At 38.6% G+C, this 21,298-nt stretch overlaps 1 protein-coding gene across 1 annotated transcript in view; it reads left to right on the top strand.

Moving 5' to 3' along the window:
- The window catches only part of DNAH5 (dynein axonemal heavy chain 5), a 164,407-nt gene that overhangs the window by 8,248 nt on the left and 134,861 nt on the right, over positions 1 to 21,298 (top strand). The window contains exon 2 of the mRNA XM_076330347.1: positions 18,223 to 18,357. Coding sequence (XP_076186462.1) covers positions 18,223 to 18,357 — 135 coding nt within the window. The remainder of the gene's footprint in view (positions 1 to 18,222; positions 18,358 to 21,298) is intronic.

Raw genomic sequence — 21,298 nt, 5'->3', positions numbered from 1 at the left:
ACTTGCAGGGGCCTAATCAAATGGTCTTGTCTGATTGCCATTGATAGCCAGACAAAAATGTGAGGTTTTTAATTGATAAACCTTTTTGTTGGTTATTCCATGGAAAACAAATTCTCCAAGTGGGCACTTTGTTATTAATACTAAGCTACCCAGAAACATCACAGGTTAGTACAATCAAGCTTTTATTTATTGATTTACTTATTATCTTATGTGGTTTGCATATTAGTAAAAAATCAGGCGTGAATCTTTAAGGCTTATACTGCTGAATCCCCTTCCAGGTAAAGTAAATAAAAAGCAGTAGAACAGAAAATATGAACCACTACATCACTGCCTTCACTTAAAAGGGTAACAAAGCAGCCTGTAGAAAGCAGTTAATACCTGTAAAAGTATTTACTACCTCAAAAAGAGATAAATGACACAAGTGGTCAGTTTGCCCAGCTTGCCGTGTTGATCTAGCAATCAATGTCAATTATGTCTTGATAGGCTGCATCAGTAGAGGAAGCTATCATCCTCCCAGATTTAAAGCAACATTCTGGAAGTTAAGTCTGTTTATTACGGGTATATTGCTAATCTGTACAAATATGTTTTTTGATCTTTATAGTGAAAACTTCAACAAAAAAGTTGCATTTTTCTCAAATTTGTATTTCCTCATCTAATTTGCCTAAAATGGAAATGATGTAATTTCAGAAACTTGTCTCTTGGAATCTTCCATATTTGCTAGGCTCGGTGTCTTCTTAGGCTTCATGAAAGAGAAGCTTTAACTAGTGATCCAATGGTAAGTCTTGGAGATCCTTCTCAGATGATGACTCTCATTCCATAATTCAGCATGCTCAAGAGCTACAAAAGGCAGCTAACGCTATTTAGACTGTAAGATGTTTAAAAAGTTGTGGAGCAGAGACATGATCCAAAACAAAGCTATAAGAGTTCTTCAGCTCTTGGCTGTAAAGGTGACGCACTATTTCTCTGGACAGCTCTGATAGCACTTGAAAACAGAAGAGCAAAAGCAATGTTTCTGTAAGGCACGATTGTTCGGGCTGGCATGGCCAGTTTACAGCCTGTTGGAGAGTCCGCGACTTCCAAACATGAAGCAGACAGAATGGAAGCACAGCTTGGCTAAGCCCTACATGCTACACAGATAATTAGCAATTCTTTACAATAAAAATCAGTTATTTATGTACTTTTCTTGAAGATAAATGCTTCATTTACTGTACTGAAATTCTGCAGATGGCAGAAAGGAAACATTTTGTGGCTTTCTAGAAAATACACAGTAACATCATCTATTAGCATTGAATTGTTGACCCCACGTGGCCTAAGACAAAGCAGTCTTTGGAAATACAGTGTTACAACTTCTGCTGTTGTGCTGATTAAGAAGTTGAAGTTTTCATTCTAGGATGGGTAAGGATGTACTTACAACCTTTATGATGATATACTAACTTGTCTGCAGGATGACGTGCATGTCATGGAGTGAGATGGTCAATTCTTACAGAGAAACGGTGATGAACAGCGCATCTAAAGGAGGTTCCTGCAGAAAGAAAGTGTGCTTAGACTGTATTAGGAGTAGAGACATGTATTTCTGGTGCTGTATAATGTAGCAATCACTCTGATACAATAATTCTCAACAGAAATTTTGCCATCATGGATCAACTTGTATAGTACTTACCACTGTATAGATTACAGATAGGTTCACGCAGTGTTCATTTTTTCTTCTTATTGATGAACTCTTACCACAGTAGTTGAAATAAACCTCATTTTCATCCCTTCCTTGAGCAGGATTCCTCAAGGATTGTAAAGTAGTTGCATGCCTCTAAAGGTTGATGTAAAGATTAAGCTAACTGTACTGAGACCACTTGATGAATACAAGAATTCAGTGTTTGGGTTTCAACACTGTCATTCCTGCTTAGACAATTTGCGTAGTCATAGCACCACATATTAATCCTACATCCAAGCTTGTGAACATGGAACAAGGAGGATGTTTACAACCAATTAAAAATAATATTTTCTTAAATTCCTCCCGACTCAGAAATATTTGCCTTGACTTTCAGAGGCTTTGCGAAAATAGCGGAAAAAAAAAATAGCGAAATTATATTTTCAATATAAAAATAGATGGATGTCTGTAATACAGAATATGTACTCTGATGAGAGATGATACAATCACACTTAATGCTAGTGCATTTGTACTGAGCTAAGTGGACAGATTGCTCCTTGCTCCATCCAGAGAGATAACCAAGCTGCAGGAAAGTATCTGTGAAAGGTCTGTATCTAATGCAAATGGCCAGTCTGGGGACTCGAGTATCAAGTAAAAACACTCAAGATGCTATAACCTGTACACGAGAATATGCAGCTTTTTTACAGCTAGCTAATTACCAGAGATGAACTTATTAAAAGTAATCTTCTGATGGTTTTGAAATCAAATGTACGAATGTCTTTCCTTCATCTAGATGGGAAAAGCCTTGGAGAACAATTAAGACAGGAAACACATCCCCCTCCCTCCCAATGTTATCTATTCCAGGACTTGTGTCCTCTGTTGTGATTGTTGGCAAACTTAGAAACTTTTCAAAGAAATAGTGATGCATCTTAGTTATTTCTGCCCTGTTGCAGAATTCTGATTTAGCAGCTTCTAGTAGCTGCGTAGATAGCAAATGGTAAGGCAGAACCAGGTACTTTGTTGTTTCAAGAATGATACTTTTTTTTTTTAAAATGTGGAGAAGATTACTAGTAAGATATCAATGTGACCCACTGAGGCAGTAAAACAACATGACTTGGAATCCTGAATGGATTGAACAGATTAGTTAGTTGCAGTTCTGGAAAGGTAGGTCAGAGTGCAAGCCTAATTTGTTATAAACGCTCATATTTGATGGCTGACATGCTTTCAGTGTTGCTGTTTGGATCTGTTGTTCTGGTAGTGCTAGTTACCCAGCTGTGTAGGCATGACTGCTTGTACTAAAAATCGACATAATGTTAGGCCTTTTGTAAAACAGACAAATGAATCCCTTTCTTAGGGGTCAAAAGGAATGTCGGCTGTATTTTTACTATGAAGTATACATAGTGATCTGGAGGCATGGTTAACTTGCTCAGTGTGAATTCAGGGCAGTGGGGAGAACCCTTGAAGTTTGTGGTAGAATACCTGCAGTGCAGCATTTTAGTAGGCAGGTGGCTTGGATTTCTTGAGTGGAACTGCAAGAGTTGGGATTTCTTTTCCTTGGACAGGGGACTTAACTGCAGTTCGATGAAACTCCAAAATAAGCCATAGGCAACTGGAATGGAAGTTAAGCTGTATTCTAATTTAGGTCTCACGGGGATGTGACAGTTTTCAAGTCAATTTATGTTTTGACTAATATTTCTCTACTAATAGGTAGAGGCATATGGCCATAGGAGGCTCGATCGTTTCATTGTAAAGGAAGTGGTAATAATACTAAACCAAAGCAAGATTTTATATGTAACTGGAGCTAAAGAACAGCTTAAACTTCATGACCACTCTGAGTAGGCTTTGAGTTAATATGCAATCTGACCTGGGAGGTATTCCCTTTTGACATTATGGAAAGAAAAAAGACATTTAGCCTGCCCTGCTGACTGCTGAGGCAATGGTTCTAAGCTGGACTGTGCATTTACCTAAGAAAAACAACACACCGGTGAAATCTCTTAAGAACTGGTCCTTGAACTTTTGAGGTGTAAATTAACACCAATTAATGAAAAAATAGAGTTGGATGTGAATCTTTTGAGTTTAGAGTTCACTTTTAAAATGCATGACAATACTAAAGCAGTTTTGATTTAATCATAAAAATGCTGAATTCAAAAATACGCTGCCAAGTTAATGAATAAGAACACCCTACCTTAGCTTCCTGGTGGGGCCTGCAGGGAAGAAAAACGACTTTATTTCTAAGGTTAAATGAGCAAAAAGTTAATTAACCCATGAACTGTTATTATGGCGAAGCTTTGTTTGCCATGCAACAGCTTGAAAAGACAATCTTTTAATTGTTTAATGCTAGACAACAGCTACTGAATACCATCATTTGCACTTTCATTGCAGATGGTATCACAGTGTTGTCTCTATATAGGAACCTGTGAGCTACTTTGCTGTAGGAATGGCTGGCGTGTACATGTGTGTGTGCATACGTATATATGTATCAAATGTTGTCTGTTAGAGATTTTTCTAACTATAACCAAAGACTTGCTGAATCCCCTTTTTTGACATAGACTGCCAAGAACTTTTGCAATGACGGAGAAAAATGGGGGCAAACTAGTGGGTGCTATAAGAAAGAAAAAGTAGGTGCCACTGCATTTATATTTGAAATTTAATCTATGGTAGTTTGAAAAGTCCTCAAGATTGAAGTATTAACTGGTAAACATTGCTTCCAAGGAAGTAATCCTCAAGAACTCTTCTAAAAAGAGAAGTCCAAGTCTTGGATCCTCTTCCATAAGAAACCTTGGATTTGGCTGCCTGTTTTACGCTGGAGACCTGATGTGGGAATGAGAGAATGAGGACCTCAGAGGTGTTTTTCCTCTGAGGAAGAAAAGGGGTGGAAACACATTCTCAAGAAATGCTAACCAACTAGTGAACCTTTGTGATAAACTGATCCAACTATGCAAATGTGAAGAACAGGTGCAAAATCTGGGGTGGGTTCCAGACCTCTGTTGAATGTATGCTTAACTGCTACTCACAAAGAAGAGAAATCCAGACAAGCTAGGGAGGCAGTAGAGCTTCAGGATGAAGTTTTGCATTGAGACTGATCCTGTTTCACATGTTATTGAAACCAGAGAGGATGGTCTGCGTCTTTTCCTTTCCTTGTCCCAGGCCTAGTGGTTGTGTGGTGATGGAGTAAACATGTTCAGTGAGCCAGATAAGAAGATGAAGAAAAATCTTGCCTTTTTTGCTAGTTGTTATTTAAAAAGTGAGCAGTTGTCTGCCAGTTGTTTGCCGTAGTTCTTAGTGGACGGTTTGGGGCCTGGTTTTCAGTGCATGTGATATCATGTATCTGTAATTGAGCAGTTATCCAGGATGATCACTAATTTCTATATGTTAGCCAGTAGTTTACAAAGGTAGAAATAGACTTCATGGTAGTGATGATCAGCTCAGAGACCATCACTTTATATGTGAAATCAGGATTAGGGTTGTTCTTTTTCCATTTGCCTACACTGAATTTTCATCTGCCGCTCTAACGCATAGTTGCTCAGTCTTGGAAGGTTCTGTAATTCTTTGTGGTCACCCTTATGACCTTGAATAACTTGGTTTTGTCTGCAGACTTTGTCACTCTCACAGCTTTTCCCTTTCCACCTGACTACGTGCAGATGCCCGGAGAGCTCCACTGTTGACAGTTGCTGTAAGAACTAACTATTCGTTTTATTCTTATCCTCTCCTTCCCAACATTTAATCAAGTTCTTTATCTCTGAAGGGTCATTTCCCTTATGCTTCTCCTAAAAGCATTTGACAGTTGATCTTTCTGAAAGCTTTTTGCAAATCCAGGTCATGTAGATCAATTTTCTTTACACTAATGCTTATTAACCCCTTTGGTGAACCTCAGCAGTTCATGATGAGTGTTTCTCCCTTTCTCAAAAATCTTGTTGACTTTTCCCTGGGAAATGAAATTATTTGAGCTGCCCCTTAATTCTATTATTTATTATAATGCCTGTTATTTTACCTAGTCAGGCATTTGTTTCATCAGTTGTTTCTCGTTCAGCTAGCCCTGAAAGTGTGCATTTTATAAGCCAGTGACCAGTTCTCTGATACTGATGCAGAGGAAGTGTCAAATTAAGCAGTTTTGCTCTTTTGTCTTTGAGTTCCTTTAGAATTTTTGGGTGACTACCTGTCTGATGCATGACTTATCATTGATTTAAAAAAAAAAAATTTTTTTTGTCAGCTTATAAACTCGTCTTCTGAGCCTTAAGGTGTTGCTATTCAAGTGGGAGGTTCCTATGAAGGAAACATTGAACTCTTCTGCAGCAAAAATGTACACAAATTTAGTAATCTTCTATTGCATTCTTGCAAAATTATAATTTTTTTTAAGACATTCTGAGAAGTTTCCTATTTCTGTGATGCACTGTGAAAGGGACCTCATTATCAGCACTTTGTATCTCTTACTAGCTGTTATTCAGACTGCTTCACCTTGCCTGATTGCATCTTTGACTGAGCTGTCGAGGTTTAATTAATCTGGATTTTTTCCATATCATTGTTATTCCAGCTTTTTCGAGGATGCCTTCTGGCTTTTACTCTGCTGTTTAGCTATGCTGGCTGGCTTATGGTTTTTCTCAAGTCTTTCTTGGTAGAAACTGTGCAGTTGCTCTGCATTTCCACTACAGTGTTCTTAAATAGTTTGCATGTTGTCTGCAAAGATTCTATTCTTTTGACTGCTTCTTTTTACCTTCTTATTTTTAGTGGTTCCTCATTTTGAAGTAGCATTTGACTGCATGGGATTTTTTTTTTAACTTTTGTTAGTGCTGTGAGGTTGTTGAATTTTGTATTTTAGTCTCTCTAACACTAACATTTTGAACCTGATATTGTGCCCTTTTAGGGACTGAGGTATAAGTCACTTGCCCTCTTGTATGTTTTTTTTTTTATGATAAACTTTCTGTGACTACTAATAATGTCTAAAAAATTCAGTATCAGCATCGCAATCTGAGACAGTATTTCCCTAGCATACATGGAGACAGCTGAAGTTTCTTGCTAATACTGTTCCCTGCCATGGGGGCCCTTCTCATCACTGTCAGCATGTCACAGTCAATGCTTCCATCCTAATCAGGCAGTCAGTAATATCATATGCTTTGTCTATCTTGTTTATGACTGAAACTTCATTCCATTTGGCTCTGGTTGGCTTGCTAAGTTGTTTGAACACCGAGCTCTTTTACAGCGGTGTAGGCTTTTCAATGTTTCCTGTATAGTAAATACCTTGATGTATGGCACAAGGTACCAATGATACCTTCCTTATGCTGAGGTTCTGGTGCTATTGTTATAGCAATGTCTTTGTTCAAAGGTAGCATTCCAGTTCCCCCGCCTTTGTTTCTAGGACTTCTGCTTAGGTAGAAGGAGTATGCATTTGTTTTGGTTTTCTATTTCCTTCTACCCTGTTCAAAGGGACAGTATCTGTTCCAGCCTTTTGCTGTGGTTTGCAGTATGGCAGGTGGCAGCCTCTGCTCTATCACGTTTGGGCTCCCTGTACTTCAGACAAGTGGGTATGTATTTTGAGACCACATGATCTTTAGGGCTTGATAGCTTTTCCTCAGGCTAGGTTTAAAAACACCCCACTGATCTTTTTTTAAGAGTAAAAGCCACAAAGTTTACTTAACTTGTTTCTTCCAAAACCATTCCCTTTATTTCAGGAGTGTCCCCAGCTTCCAGTGAATCTGGACCTTGTTTCCCTCCTGGTCTTCAATTGCATGTCGAGAATTTATCACACTCTTTAGTCTGCATTGCCAGGGATATTGGAAACATTTGAGCAGTGTTGGGGATGCTTAAAGAACCTGAGATAGTGTATTTTTGCGTTTGATCCTTACTCCGACTGAAGCTGATGGGCACCATGTCCACATAATTGGTACTGGAAAAGGGCAGAGAAGGTGTGAGATTCTGTAGTTCCTTAAAATGGAAAGTGTATTACTTGCATGGTTGCTTGAACTGAAATTGCCTGTCCTCACAATAACGTCTCTTCACTTGGCAAGACCCATGCATCCTGTCTGTCTTGGTAAACAGGCGGCTAATTGTGTATCTGTCTACTTAATATATTCAGTGTTTCGTCTTCAAATTTTATTTTCTTAGCAGTGGATCAAATAGGCATGCAGAGCCTGGAGAACAAATGTCTTGCCTAAAGCAGAAGATGGAATTACACTAGGACTTCCTACATGGTAGGTTAATTCTTTAAGCAGTACTATCTTTCGCCATAAAAGGCTTGTTGGGCAGCAAGATGACATTATTATAGGTTAAAATCTTAGTCGTATCTGTTACCTCATCAACCAAGTAAGATGAAGAGAAGTTGTATTTTTCAGCTATGATAGCCTTTTTTTGTTTACTTGTTTGAGCTGAAGTAAGACATTAGGTGGCTGACAAATTGTACACTCATTAGATGTTTAAGACAAAAAGCATTTTTTGGAATGACAAGCAACCCAAATGCCTACTAGTGTAGGAAATCACTAAATATGTTGAAGTTTTAGTTTTTCTCAGCAGTTAAAAATCTTTGCCTTAATTAAAGGTATTAAAGCCTCAATGTTACTTGGTTTTGAAAGCAGCTCAAGATAAGAAAGTCCACTCAGCTTTGTTATCATTACAGTTGTATGAGAGAGAATGCAGCAGAATAGGATATGCTTTTCTTTAAGTTCCTCCACTTCTCTTCAGTGTAGATTTTCATCTGTGATTTGTAAGTGATCATCTCCATAAAGGACAATTTCAGTTGCCAAATTTTATATAGACTGTATTTTGTGGTCTTGTGAAAAACAGCATAAAAGTAATGTACGCTTTCAGCTTTTAACCACTAGGTGGTAGCTAACTACTGTCTGTCATTACCCGTAGGAAAAGAAACCTTGTTGCCGATGCTATGCAGTGTAACACTATCCAAAAAATCTTTTGTCATTGTGAAATGAACTTGCATAATTCCTAAACTAATGTGATAACTTAATATTTTAATCTAAAAAGTTCTTCTGTAATGCAGTTGATTGTGTGCTTCGTGGTTTTACTGACCTGTGTAGTGGTGATTTACCCCAAATCTGACTTAATGTTTTGTAGGGTGCTGAACATAGTCAAGGCTATCCAGAGACACATGACAGACTAAAATTATTCTGAGAATGCTGAGTTATAATACAAGATTGCATATCCTCCTTAATGTATATATTACATTATTAAAAATAATGCAACTTCATCATGGATCTTACACTCCTGAAGCATCTGAGGAGGAAATGTGTTCTTCAAATCACAGATCTGATTGTGGATCACCAATAAAATAAAGGGTAAAAAAGCAGGTTGTTTTTTTTTTAAAAAAGTTGATTAAAAACTGCAAGAAAACTTTTTTTTTTGCAAATGACAAAAATGTTTTTCTAAGTGTTAAATCCGGTACTGTGATAAAACAAGGAGTCCTTGTTAAATTGATTACATGACCCTGCCTCAGCAAGAACTGTTCTGTTCAAAAATCTTTAAAATGAACCTGGTTTATTTGGCCCATTTACGTAGCCATGATACACTACTCAAACTAATGCTCTTGTGGATGTAAGGCAATATTTTTATAGCAGTTTCGGCAGTTATCAGCTATACGAAACTTGAGGCTGAGTATTATTTGTTTTTGCGGCTTGCAAGGCAAAGAAGTGGTACAGGTGATAAGAGTCTTGCATATGGTTGCAGACCAAAAAATTGCTTCTTAGCCTTCTGAGTTGTTGGTTGTATTAGTGGTGTGCTAAATTGGCTCTGCTGGAAGTCTGGCTTTTGACTATTGTCCTTTTGAGGACAATAGTGACCCGACAATGGCGGTTAAGTACTGTCTCAACCACTTCATTATTTTCAGTTTTCCTTTTTAACACATAATGAGGTGGAAGATCACAGGAAGTTGCTTTCCATAAAGGACAAAAATCTTTCTAGGACTCTAACCAAGATCAGCGTATTATCTAGTACTGTAAATGCAGTCTACTTAAAAGGTTCTGAGTGAGAGCTGACTTAGGATATATTTCAGCTGCAAAGAGATTTTCTGTGTAAGTTAATGAGTTGTGATTATCTGATATTAACACATATACGGGCCCACTCCATGGGTTAGATTTTTCCCTGTCATGATTGCCAGTCATTTAATTTTGCCAACCTTTTAATTAATGTAAAAATGCCGCATTCCAAGTTACTTAAATGACTGAGATTTCTGGAGTTTGCTGAAGACTATTTATTTTTGTGGATGATAAATGAGCTGACAGAGATGCTCTGCTGGGCTTGCCACTCACAAACAAGAAAGAACTAGCTGAAGATGTGGAGCTCGAGGGAAGCCTTGCCTGCAGTGATCAGAGGTTGTGGAGCTTAAAACCCTGAGAGAAGGGAGCGAGACAATCAGTAGGGTCACAAAGTTAGACCTCAGGACAGCAGATTTCTTACTTCTTCAGGGATCTGGTTGGCAGGATCCCGTGAAGGACTGCCCTGGGGGAAACGGGACTGAGGAAAACTGGTTGATCTGCAATATCATCATCCTTGGAATGCAAGGACAGGTCATTCAATGTGTAGAAGGAAGAGCAGGCCTTGCAGAAGGTCAGCATGGATGAACATGGAGACCCTGTCTGAGCTCAAACATGCACACAGCTTCCATAGAAGGTAGAGTCAAGGATTGGCCACCCAGGAGGAATATAGAGACAATGCCCGAATGTGCAGAGATAGGGTTAAGAAAGGTACAGCTCAGCTGGAGTTCAAACTTGTGAAGAGGGTGAAGGGAAATGAGAATGGCTTTTCTGAGTACGTTGGCAGCAAAAGAAAATGTGGGCCCACTGCTCACTGGGACAGGGGACTAAGCAACAAAGAACATGGGAAAGGCTGAAGTATTCAGTGCCTTTTTTACCTCAGTTTTCACTAGTTGGGTTTGCCCTCTGACCTTCTGTGTCTTTGAACCTTCTTGCAGAGTGTATGGAAAGGATTACCCATGGTAGCCAAAGATAGCATTAGGGGGTGCTTAAGCCAATTGAACATATGGAAGTCCATGGGAGCAGATAGGATGCACCTGAAGGTGCTGAGGGAGGAGACCAATGTCATTGACGCCTCTTATCTTTGAAAGGCCATGATGATCTGGGGAGGTTCCTGATGACTGGAAAAAGACAAATGTCATACCCATCTTCAGAAAGGAGAAAAAGGAAGATCCGGGGAACTACAGACCAGTCAGTTGCACCTCAGTTCCCAGTAAGATTGTGGGGCAAACTGTTCTGGAAGCCATTTTATGGCACATGAAGGACCAAGAAGATGATTGTGAAGAGCCAGCATAGATTTACCAGTGTCAAATCCTGCATGATGAACCTGATTGCTGTCTGTGATGAGATGGCTGGCTATGTGGTCAAGGGGAAAGCAGTGGTGGTGTTCTTTATCTTGACTTTAGTAAGGTGTCCCTTAATATCCTTAGATATCACCAAAGCAGTGATAGATGGACTGAATAATTGTCTGATAACTTGGGTGGAAAATTGGCTGAACAAGCGGGCTTCAAGTGGTACCAAGTCCAGCTGGTGGCCAGTTGCTAGTGGTGTCCCTCAGGAATTGATACTGAGGCTAATACACTTTAGTGTCTTTACAAATGACCTGAATGATGGGACAGAGTGCTATCTCTGCACGTCTGTTGATGATAACAAACCGGGGGGAGAGAGTGATATGTGGAGGGCAGGGCTGCTATTCAGACAGACCTGGACAGGCTTGAGAAATGGGCTGACTAGAACATAAAATAAATTCAATGAAAGCAAATGCTAAGTCCTGCAGTAAGATGGAATAACCTTGTATGACAGTACAGGCCAGTGGCCAACTTGTTAGATAGCTGGTTTACAGAGAAGGACTGAAGGGTTCTGTTCCACACCAAGTTGAACATGAGCCAGTAATGCACCTTGCAGCAAAGAATGCTGACCACATGCAGGGCTGAAATAGCCAGCAGGTTGACAGAGCAAGTTCAGTAGTGGGTCACCAAGATGGTCAGGAGGCCAAAGTGCATGATGTATGAGAGAGAACTGTGTTTGTTGAGGTCTACGAAGAAAAGGCTAAGGGAAGATCTTATTACAGTCTACAGTTGTCTAATGGGAGGGGAGAGAGAAGACAGAGCTGGACTTTTCATGAAGGTGCATGGTAATAAGAGCCAAATATACACAAACTGGAACGTAGGAGATTTCGGTTAGATAGATGGGAGCAATCTTTATGTTGGGTGGTCAAACACTGTTATAGTGCTCAAAGAGGTTGTGGAATCTCCATCCTTTGAGATATTCAGAACTCAACTGCGCACATCTCTGAGCAACCCCCTCTAATTGGACTTGCTTTGGAAGTCATCTAGTCTTCTGCTCAGAGATCTCTTTAAACCTACATGATTTTGTGGCTCTGTGAGTTAGTTGCTATTGCTATGACCTTACATCATTTTATGAAAAAGCTCTGTGATTCTTAGATGGTGTTTGAGAAATTTATTCAAGGTTTGGTGGTTTTTCTCCCCCCGTTTCTTTTTTAAAAAAGAGCTTTTCTTGATGCATTGTAAAGTCAAGCCCGTGGGGCTGAGTTTTGACATTAGAAATCACATACATCCTGCAAAGAAGAAAATAATTGTTCCGTGTTCTGAGATATATCCAAGAATTAGCTCAATATGTAATATTTAATAGCATGTTTGATTTTAAGAGAGAAGGCTGTAAAGGGTTCAGAGAAAGCTACAAATGTTTACTTTTACACTGAATGCAAATTATTTTCAGTCATTCTCTTTCAAACATGTATACATAATCAGATTTGACTATAGTGGGTGGGGAAAATTGTATGGAAAAATCAGATAATGTGGGGAAAATGGTTTTTACTCATGTGATTTTTACCAACACTGAGGTTGTCAAGTGATTTTAGACATGATTCACATTGATATGAGTGGAAGCAGAAATACTTAGGGGCATTCTAAGCCTGAAATAGTAAAAATTTGGGGGTTTTGTTCTTAATATTGGATCATTAGTTTGTTTTTCTTGGCATTTTCAAGAGCATCAGATTAGATTCTGTCACTGAAATGGAAAAAATTAAGGCTATTTTAAGAAGAAAAAACTTAACATTCCTTTCTGAAGAAAAATTGCTGTATTAAGCAACCATTGTACAGCTGAAAAATAACTGAGGCTGAATGTGCTTGTATAAAAAATATGAATAGAAAACGTGGTAATTTAGTAGGTAAAAGCTGCTTGACTTGTTGCTATATATTTAAACAATCATCTGTGACAAGGAAACAAAGATGTCTGTTGACATGAGGATTACTTAAGAGGGATAAACACAATTCAGATAAGCAGTTATAAAATGGACTTTTGCAAATGTTTATGTTGCCCTTGAGCATGTTGAATCATATCGAGTGGTGTTTGTATATAAACAATATCACCTTAACAACACTGTGGTTGGTAGCAGTAATTTTCAACTCCTAATCTACAGGCAGTAAATTCTGACGCTTAGAGACCTCTAGTTTCTAAAGTGGTCCGATTTAGTTTTCAGGTAGTTTAAATGCACATTAGAACTGAATTTTAAAAAGAAACAGAGCTAAGGTTAATTGTTGCTGGCTTTTTAGGTCCTTCTGTATTTTCTAGGGTTTTTTTTGATGTTCCTACAGATAAGGAATGAAACAAATACGAACAAAAGGTTGGGGGGAGAGTTCAAAATGATGATGAATGAAGAACCTTGCTCCGTGGTTTAAGGCTTATTGCTGAAAAATAGTACTTGATGCTTATATCGAATAGTACAATGTTTAGAGCTGGAAGAAAGAAACTTTGGAAGCAGAGCATTGACAGAGTTATAAAGGTAAGGAAAACTGAACTTTGGACTAGGTCCAGACTAGTAACCGTATAGTTAGAATAAAGGTGTAAATTGAGGGGGGCTGCGGGGAAGAAAAATGTGTGGTTTAAAATGGTGTAAGTGGATGATGTTGGTTTTGCAAAATACTCTAATTACATGAAAATGGATCAACTGCCTTTTTAAAGCAAAATGTAGTGTTTGGGATAGGTATTTGTCCTAAGAGGTAGGGTTTTTTTGTGTAACTGATCTTGTAAGTTAATTGGTAGGGTATCAGTAAAGGCTTAGTTGCATGATTTGTTTTGAAAGGTAAATTTGCACTGGGAGATATTTATGCATTTGGCTGCTGGTACTTGCATCTTGTCCGGATTGTTGCAGTGGTCTGGTAATGGTATAATTTCATATATGTTATACTGGTACAATAGCGAGCTTGATGCTAGATTTGGCAACAAAACAGGGGTGGGCTCTGCCACCAAGGAAAATTGAAGTTTAACTGCATTCTTCCCGTACTTGTAAAATGGGAACAGAATTTTGAAGGCACTACATAGTGTTGAGAAACAATAATAAAATACAAAAGTCCTTAAGACCCTTAGACTAATTTTAAAAGCTGGTTATTTGAACAAACTGTTCCTGAGTTAATGTAATGTGGGAAATTCCTGAGTTAACAAATGTGGGAAAGCTCTGATTGATGTTTGAGATTTTAGAGTCAGCTAAGGGGAATGCCCTAATTCTGTAGGGTGTGTGTTTTTTGGAGAGGAGTGAATAAAAAGGTGTGTGTCTGTTGAAAACTTGGGGTGCTTGGAAAGTGTAAAATGGTTTGCAGTTTACTTTTACAGGGAAATCCATGAGCAATGCTTATGCACTATAAAACATCTTGGAAAGTTAAAGGAGAGACAGAGGAATGCCATGTTGGTTAAATAAGTTTTGGATAAGACAGTAAATTAACAATACAACACTCTTACTTTACTTATTGACTCTTTTACTATTGAACTTCCCAGTAAAGTTCAAGTGTATTGCTCATCCATAAGACTTTGATCAGAGCGTGTCTAAATTCAGTAATGCCCAGTATTCTGACAACCAAATGCATCATTTGCTGGATAAACAGTGTTCAGGAACAAGTTTTAACTTGTGCAGTTATGACTTGCATACTAAATAACATTCATGCTAACTCTATTTAGAGTGTCTGCAGACACATCAGCAACTGCACTCTGTAATGGAGAAGTTGGCAGTAGTCAATATTTGGTTTCTGCAGCCGCTGTTTCAAAGGAAGGACCCCAGACAACTCTGACTTCTGATCTTTTAGTACCTTCTGCTTAGATGTATATACTTACATACTCTTGTGGTAGCTAGAAAACACTTTCTTCTTTTTTTTTTTTTTTTTTAATTTTAACTTAATCCCATTTGTTGCTTCAGATCAGTGGTGTGATGGTTATGGGTTTAGGCGTATGTTGAAATGGATTTAGGAATCTTCCCTTTATTCTGCTTCAGGAGCAGATGTCTACTGAAATTAGTTTCCTGTGCTAAATTTTTGGTATTTAGGTATTAGGAATTTTAAGGTTTTATGTAACATAAAACAAGTTACTTGTTATAACTAGACTAATCGTCAAAGAAGGACTTTTTGGTTAATTAGTTTAGCTTTGGGCTTTCATCTGTTGTGGTACTGTGTCACATGGCCTTTCTTACCTTTGGAACTAAGAGGGGAAAAAGAAACCCAAAACTAAAGGTGGCTGTGCTGCTGTTCTTTAAATGAAGAACCAAGGTAAAGCTGTACCACATAAAAACTTGGACAATCCTTCCAGATATCTAAGTGAGAAACCATTTATCTCTCGTAAATACCGTTGTATCTGGATCCTCCTACATCATGGGACGTTATGAGGAGGCTTTGTTGTATGACCTTGATCAGAATTGCTGCTGATACTTTCCAGGGTTTGCACATAAGTGTTACTGCACATACCAGCAATTCCTCTCTTACCTACATAAATGATAGCTCATGTGTTTTAGCAATCCTTCCATCTTCTTCAAATCTTACTCTTTCAGTGTTCTGTTAAATGATGTTTATTTGAATTACATAAACCTGCCTGGTTTTTGGTATTTTTTTGTACAGATGCTGTTTAGGGATATGTTCTTCTGTAGTGAATCCTGCAGGACGTAAAATATACAGAAGCTCCTAGGCCATGACCACATTGCTGGTTTGAAGCAAGATGTGGGGGTAGTTAAAGTTAGCATCTTAAAGTCCAAAGGCTGAATTTTGAGAACAGGTTAGTGGATTCCTTCACTGAAGTTTTGGTTGATACAAAAGGATTGAGGGCCTGAAATGCACCCCATGCAAAAATCGGGAAGGAAACAAATCTGGAATACAAATCTACTTGTTCCTCCATGAGCCTTTTGCTCATTTATGCCTGGCCCTTCCTTAAAGATGGGGGGCAAGGGGGAAGGGAAGAATGAGAGGTAGAAAGCTCAACATTTTCTTGCAATTAATTCTCTGAGATTCCTAATCCTAAGTAAAGAATATCTTAAAAATTTATTCTTTAAGTAGTATGCAAATGGAAAGTGATTTTTTGATCAGTTACCAGTCTAGCTTATGAGTGTTTTTAAATATTTAAATTAATGACTTGCTTTTGAAAGCACTGAAGTTGGGTTTCTTCTACTTTTTTGGGCACAACCTAATCCTAAAAGTGAGGCAGCAGTGTCTTCTGATGACTGCAACAACTGAGAAGTGAGAGTTTGTGGTTGGGGAACACTTCATTTGGGGAGGAGAAGAAGTTCTTAGAAATGGCAGGTCGTTAAAATATGGAAGCATGACAGGCAGGGTGTGTTCTTGAATTGCATTGTAGCTACTCTCAGGAAAAACATGCATGCAACTTGTATTAATTAGGGAGATATCTACCAGAACAATGCAAATGCCTTCCAGAAGTGACACATGATAAACGCAAGTGAATGTCTTAATCTTCATAAAACTATAGCTTTACTATCTATTTAATAATTCCCTGTTTTCTCTAGGTACAGTTCATAAAAATAATTTAAGTTAACTAGACTTTTAAAGTTTGACATATTAATGAATGCCCTTGTTATTACTGGACTTAGACATCAATATTGCCTAATGCTATGGGAACAGCTATACACAATAGCTAGTATATATTGTTACAATAGCTAGTATATTTGTATATAGTCTCTTGAGAGACTGCAATTAAAGGATTGGAAAGCATGAAAAGAACTGAAACAAACATCAGGGCATGATCACCCGGTTTGAGAAGAAGATGCTCATGATTTCAGCCTACATAAACAGCAACTTGTAGAAGAAATGGAGGCTATGAACATATCAAGGGCCATCTGTATAGGTGGAGTTGGGAACTGATAACCAGTATATATCTGGAGTTCTATGCTGGAAACACAGCAGAGTACAAAAGTAGTCTCTCTCTAGTTAAGTAAAACAAAAAGAGCTTATTGCTGGATTAAATGGAAGCTAACTAATTGGCAGGGTATTGGTTGTACTTTTCTGTGTTAAAGAGGCATTATCAGTTGTGCTCAAATTACTGAAGCAACAGTTTTTAGGATTCTAGTGTTATCATCTAGTGTGAAGCTGTTTCAGCCCAAAATCATTGCTTTTTTTATGTCTAACTAGGGGGAAAATTTCTACCCTTGTTTGAGAACATGTAGGAAAGGCCAATCCTGTGATGACATTTCACTTTTGGGAAAGTGGAGACCATGTTAGGGAATGTCAGAGGTAAAATAGCATGAAGTACGTGTACAAATTAATCTGCTACTGCATTCTTCAGGCATATCTGTGTAAAGAACATGATTTGTATGTTTGTCTTTTACATGGAAAAACATTTCCAGTGCATTCAGCATTTATGAAGGCATGGTAGTAATTACAAGTTTACCGAATATTTGAAAATTCCTTTAGGAAGTAGGAAAGATAATTTACATAAGGGTATAAAGTATATTATGCAACTCCTATTGGCTCTGCAGAAGCTTGTGGATAAATCACTTGTGCATACTTTATAGAGTTACTAGATTTTTCATAATCACTGGGGAAATAAAGATTGAATTTACCACCAATGAAACATAATTCTAAATTTCTTTTGAAAATGAAATGATATTAAATCTTGTAATCTGCAAGCACAATAATACCAGTAACTATTCCAGAAGGCTATTTTGTCTATAATGTAATGAAGTGTATTACATATGGGAATTCAATTTAATTAGAAGAGTAGGCATACTGCTTGAAGAATGGTATAATAGCTATAGTTAAGCACATTTGTAAACACTTGTCTACCTTGAGGCTTGTGGCTTGTTTTACTTCTCATTATATTAAAGAGATAATGTGTGAAACCCTAGCTTCCTCCAGGAACATCTGTCTTTATTAGACAACACTTACAATATCTTCCATGAATAACAAAGATGGGTCAGAATCCTGTCTTGACTTGATGGTCATATGTGACTAGACTGAAAAGCTGGGACTAAGGACTTGGGGTGTTGAAGATAACTTGCAGAATGACAGAGCCGTACATATAAAATAACTTTTTTTTTCTTCTCTACAGAGCCTTTCAACAAATAAATAATATTATACAAAAGACTGATGATAGAAATTTTGTGCTAAGTCCGCAAATAGAACAAAGAAAATCAACTGTAAAATCCTAACAGGAGTCGCTTCTAAAAATTTCATTTGAGTGCCTTAAAAACATAAACCACAAGTATAGAAGAATATAATTGCCTTTACTTTTTAAAATAAATTTTAGAATTTTCTTTATTTTTGTCTTCAAAATAGATTGTGACTTATTCATTGTCCACTTTGTGTTTTATAACAGCAAAAGCTCAAGGAAGAGAGGGAGGCTAAACGTGCTCGGCTGGATGGAAGGCATGATTACTTACTGGACACTGTTGCCTCTTGTGTGAATCTGGACAAAGCAGAAGTAGAAGATGCTATTCTTGATGGTAACCAGGTAATCTGATGAATTTGACAGTGAAGCTCATAGGGTGCCTTAGAACTGATATTACCATCAAATACTCAGTGAGATAGTTGAGATAGTTGTCAGACTTTGTGTCTGAGATTACTCAAGTCTTCTCATCAAAAGAATATTTCTCAGCATTGTGTAATTAAGTTGAACAAAAGTCGTCTTAGTTTCAGGACCTATTGTAACAATATTGATTTTGAAATTGATTAGAATTTCTGCTTTCCAGTGGTTATAGATAGTACAGTAAAACCTGTGACACTATTTCATACTGGATCCACAGCATGAAGCCTCTCAATCCTTGAATATATAGTGCATGTAGATTCAAGCGTCCTGTCCACAGCAGACTGCATGTTGTTGTTGTTTCCATTAGGCTGCCACCAGCATTTGTGAGACTACATTGTGATCTAGTTTAGGAAATTAAATCAGGTGGAAACTACTTGACAAAATAGAATGGCTAAGTGATCTGACTGACTACACGAGGGCTAATGCAGGGGGTAAGCAGTTAGAAATATGTATATTGAGGAAACAGTGCATCAAAGTTGATGGTAAGTATTATATGCAATGGAGATACATTTTGTGATTTGAAAAGAAATCATTATTATTTTAAAACCTAGGTAGGCAGCAAGTAGATCTTGTTTTACTCCCTGACACTATAGTAAAGATTGTCGCGGTTTTTTTTTTCTCTTGCATTCTCTTTCCATCTGTGTACCTTCAGTTTATGCATTCCCATTTCAGTGCTAATATTGTTGAGAAACTGAAGAAAGTCCAGTGGAATACTACCAAGCTAGTGATGGACATACGACATGCAAAGTATGCGAAGAGGGAGAATAAGAGATTGAGGGGAAGTCAAATAGCCCGCAGCTGCTTGAAGAGTAGTTACAAAGATGACAGGGCTGAACTCTTCTCAGCAGTTGCAGATGATATAACAAAGGCAATAGCCACAACTTGCACATTGGACATTAAGAGACCCTTCTTGATGAAAAGGGACTCTGTCCCTTTGACCAGGACAGAGTTAATTTTCTTCCTAGTAGCTGGCATAGTGCTGTGTTTTGGATGTAGCATGAGAATAACGTGGTAGCACACTGACATTTTAATTGTTGCTAAGCAGTATTTATACTAAGTCAAGGACTTTTCAGCTTCCCATACACTGCCAGCGAGGAGGTGCACAAGAAGCTGGGAGGAAGTATAGCCAGGACAGCTGACCCAAACAGGCCAAAGGGATATTCCATACCATATGACATCATGCTCAGTATATAAGCTGGGGGGAGTTGGCCGGGGGGCGGTGACCGCTGCTCAGGGACCGACTGGGCGTCGGTCGGCGGGTGGTGAGTGGTTGCATCACTTTTTTTTTTCCTCTGGATTTTTTTTTGTTTCTTTCTCTCTCTTGTTGTTTTACTTTCCATTACAAATTATTATTGTTGTTATTATTCTATTATTTAAAGTATTAAACTGTTCTTATCTCAACCCATGAGTTTTCTTACTTTTGCTCTTCCGATTGTCTCCCCCATTCCACTGGGTGTGGGGGGAGGGTGAGTGAGTGGCTGCGTGGTGCTCAGTTGCTGGCTGGAGTCAAACCACAACAATGGGAATAGGTTAATCAAGTGAGCTGTGTAATTTCTATCCCTGAGGTTTTTGAGACTCAGCGTAGGCAAAGCTCTGGATGACCTGAGCTGCTGTTAATGATACAGGAGGCTGGCCTTGAGATCTCCCAGAAGTCCCTTCCGACATTTCTGTGATTCCATGTGATATAGGAAAATAAGCTGTGCAGAACACTGTCACACAAATTAAAAAGCAGAACTTGTTTCAGCCTTTGTGTGTTTTATCTCTAAATGGGTTTCCTGGCAGACTGTATTGCCTGAGAATAATTGTCAGATGAAGAAAATATTAGCAGCTGTTATACTTGGAAAGAGAAAAGTGTAATAGTTGTTTTGACCTCATCTTGGAAGGCTCAGCCAAGATTTTCTGGAATAGCAGTTTATATGATCTTGGTGTAACTGAGGCCCATTATTAATGGAAGAGGGATAAATGTGGCTTTCTTCCTGCTGCTGGTGATCTCTTAGCCTTTTTCCTGCACTAGGAAGCACAAATGGTACCAGCAAATGTTTCTGAAGAAGAACTAGAAGTAGAAGCCTTTTCTGCTGGAAAATTACTGTTGGTCACTTCTTGTAAATACAAGTCAGAAGTCCCTTTATTAAGATCAGAAGTAAAATCAGCCCTTCTGCTCTGTCTGGGGAACTGCCTGCTGGAAACTGGAGCAGCAATTTTCCTGGAAGAGCCCCCTTTTGTGATTGTTTTTCCTTGCAACTCACGTACCCGTGCCTCTCGGGTTGAGGTAGATTTTTCCATCCCACTTCCTCATGTCCTCTCTGTGGTCACGCAGGTAAAACCACAGGGTGGCCCATGGTGAGTATCCACTATATTCTGTCTCTTGAGCAGAGGGATGCTTACTCCTAATGGCTGAGATACTGGTCCGTACAGGTGGGGAGTAGGACCTATCCTCTCTGAGTTGCTGGACCTTCCGGCACAGTTTCTCCACAGTCAAGATGCAGGCCAGTAGGGAGGAAGAGAGACTTTCTTTGTAATGCTGGAGTTGGCCAGCCAATTCATCCACCGTTAGTTCCTCTCCGTCTTTCCAGGTCATTACTGCCAATGAGTTGGCATATGATGATGGTGCACTCCGTACAAACTTCCACCACATGGGTCGCATGCACTGGACTTCATCTGTATCTTTGGATAACTGCTCGCTGTTCAGGTCATCATAAATCACCTCCAGCACAGCTAATTCTCTCAGGTACTGCATACCCCTCTCCATGGTGGTCCACTTGCCTGGGTGACATATAACATCTTCCTTGAAGGGATACCTTTCCTTCACTCCTGACAGGAGTCACCTCCAGAGGCTGAGGGCTTGTGCCCCTTTTCCAATTGTTTT

The sequence above is a fragment of the Aptenodytes patagonicus genome, chromosome 2, assembly GCF_965638725.1.
Source record: "Aptenodytes patagonicus chromosome 2, bAptPat1.pri.cur, whole genome shotgun sequence".
Taxonomy (NCBI): domain Eukaryota; kingdom Metazoa; phylum Chordata; class Aves; order Sphenisciformes; family Spheniscidae; genus Aptenodytes; species Aptenodytes patagonicus.
The sequence above is the reverse complement of the archived record's forward strand: the minus strand, read 5'-3'. Positions and strand labels throughout refer to the sequence as shown.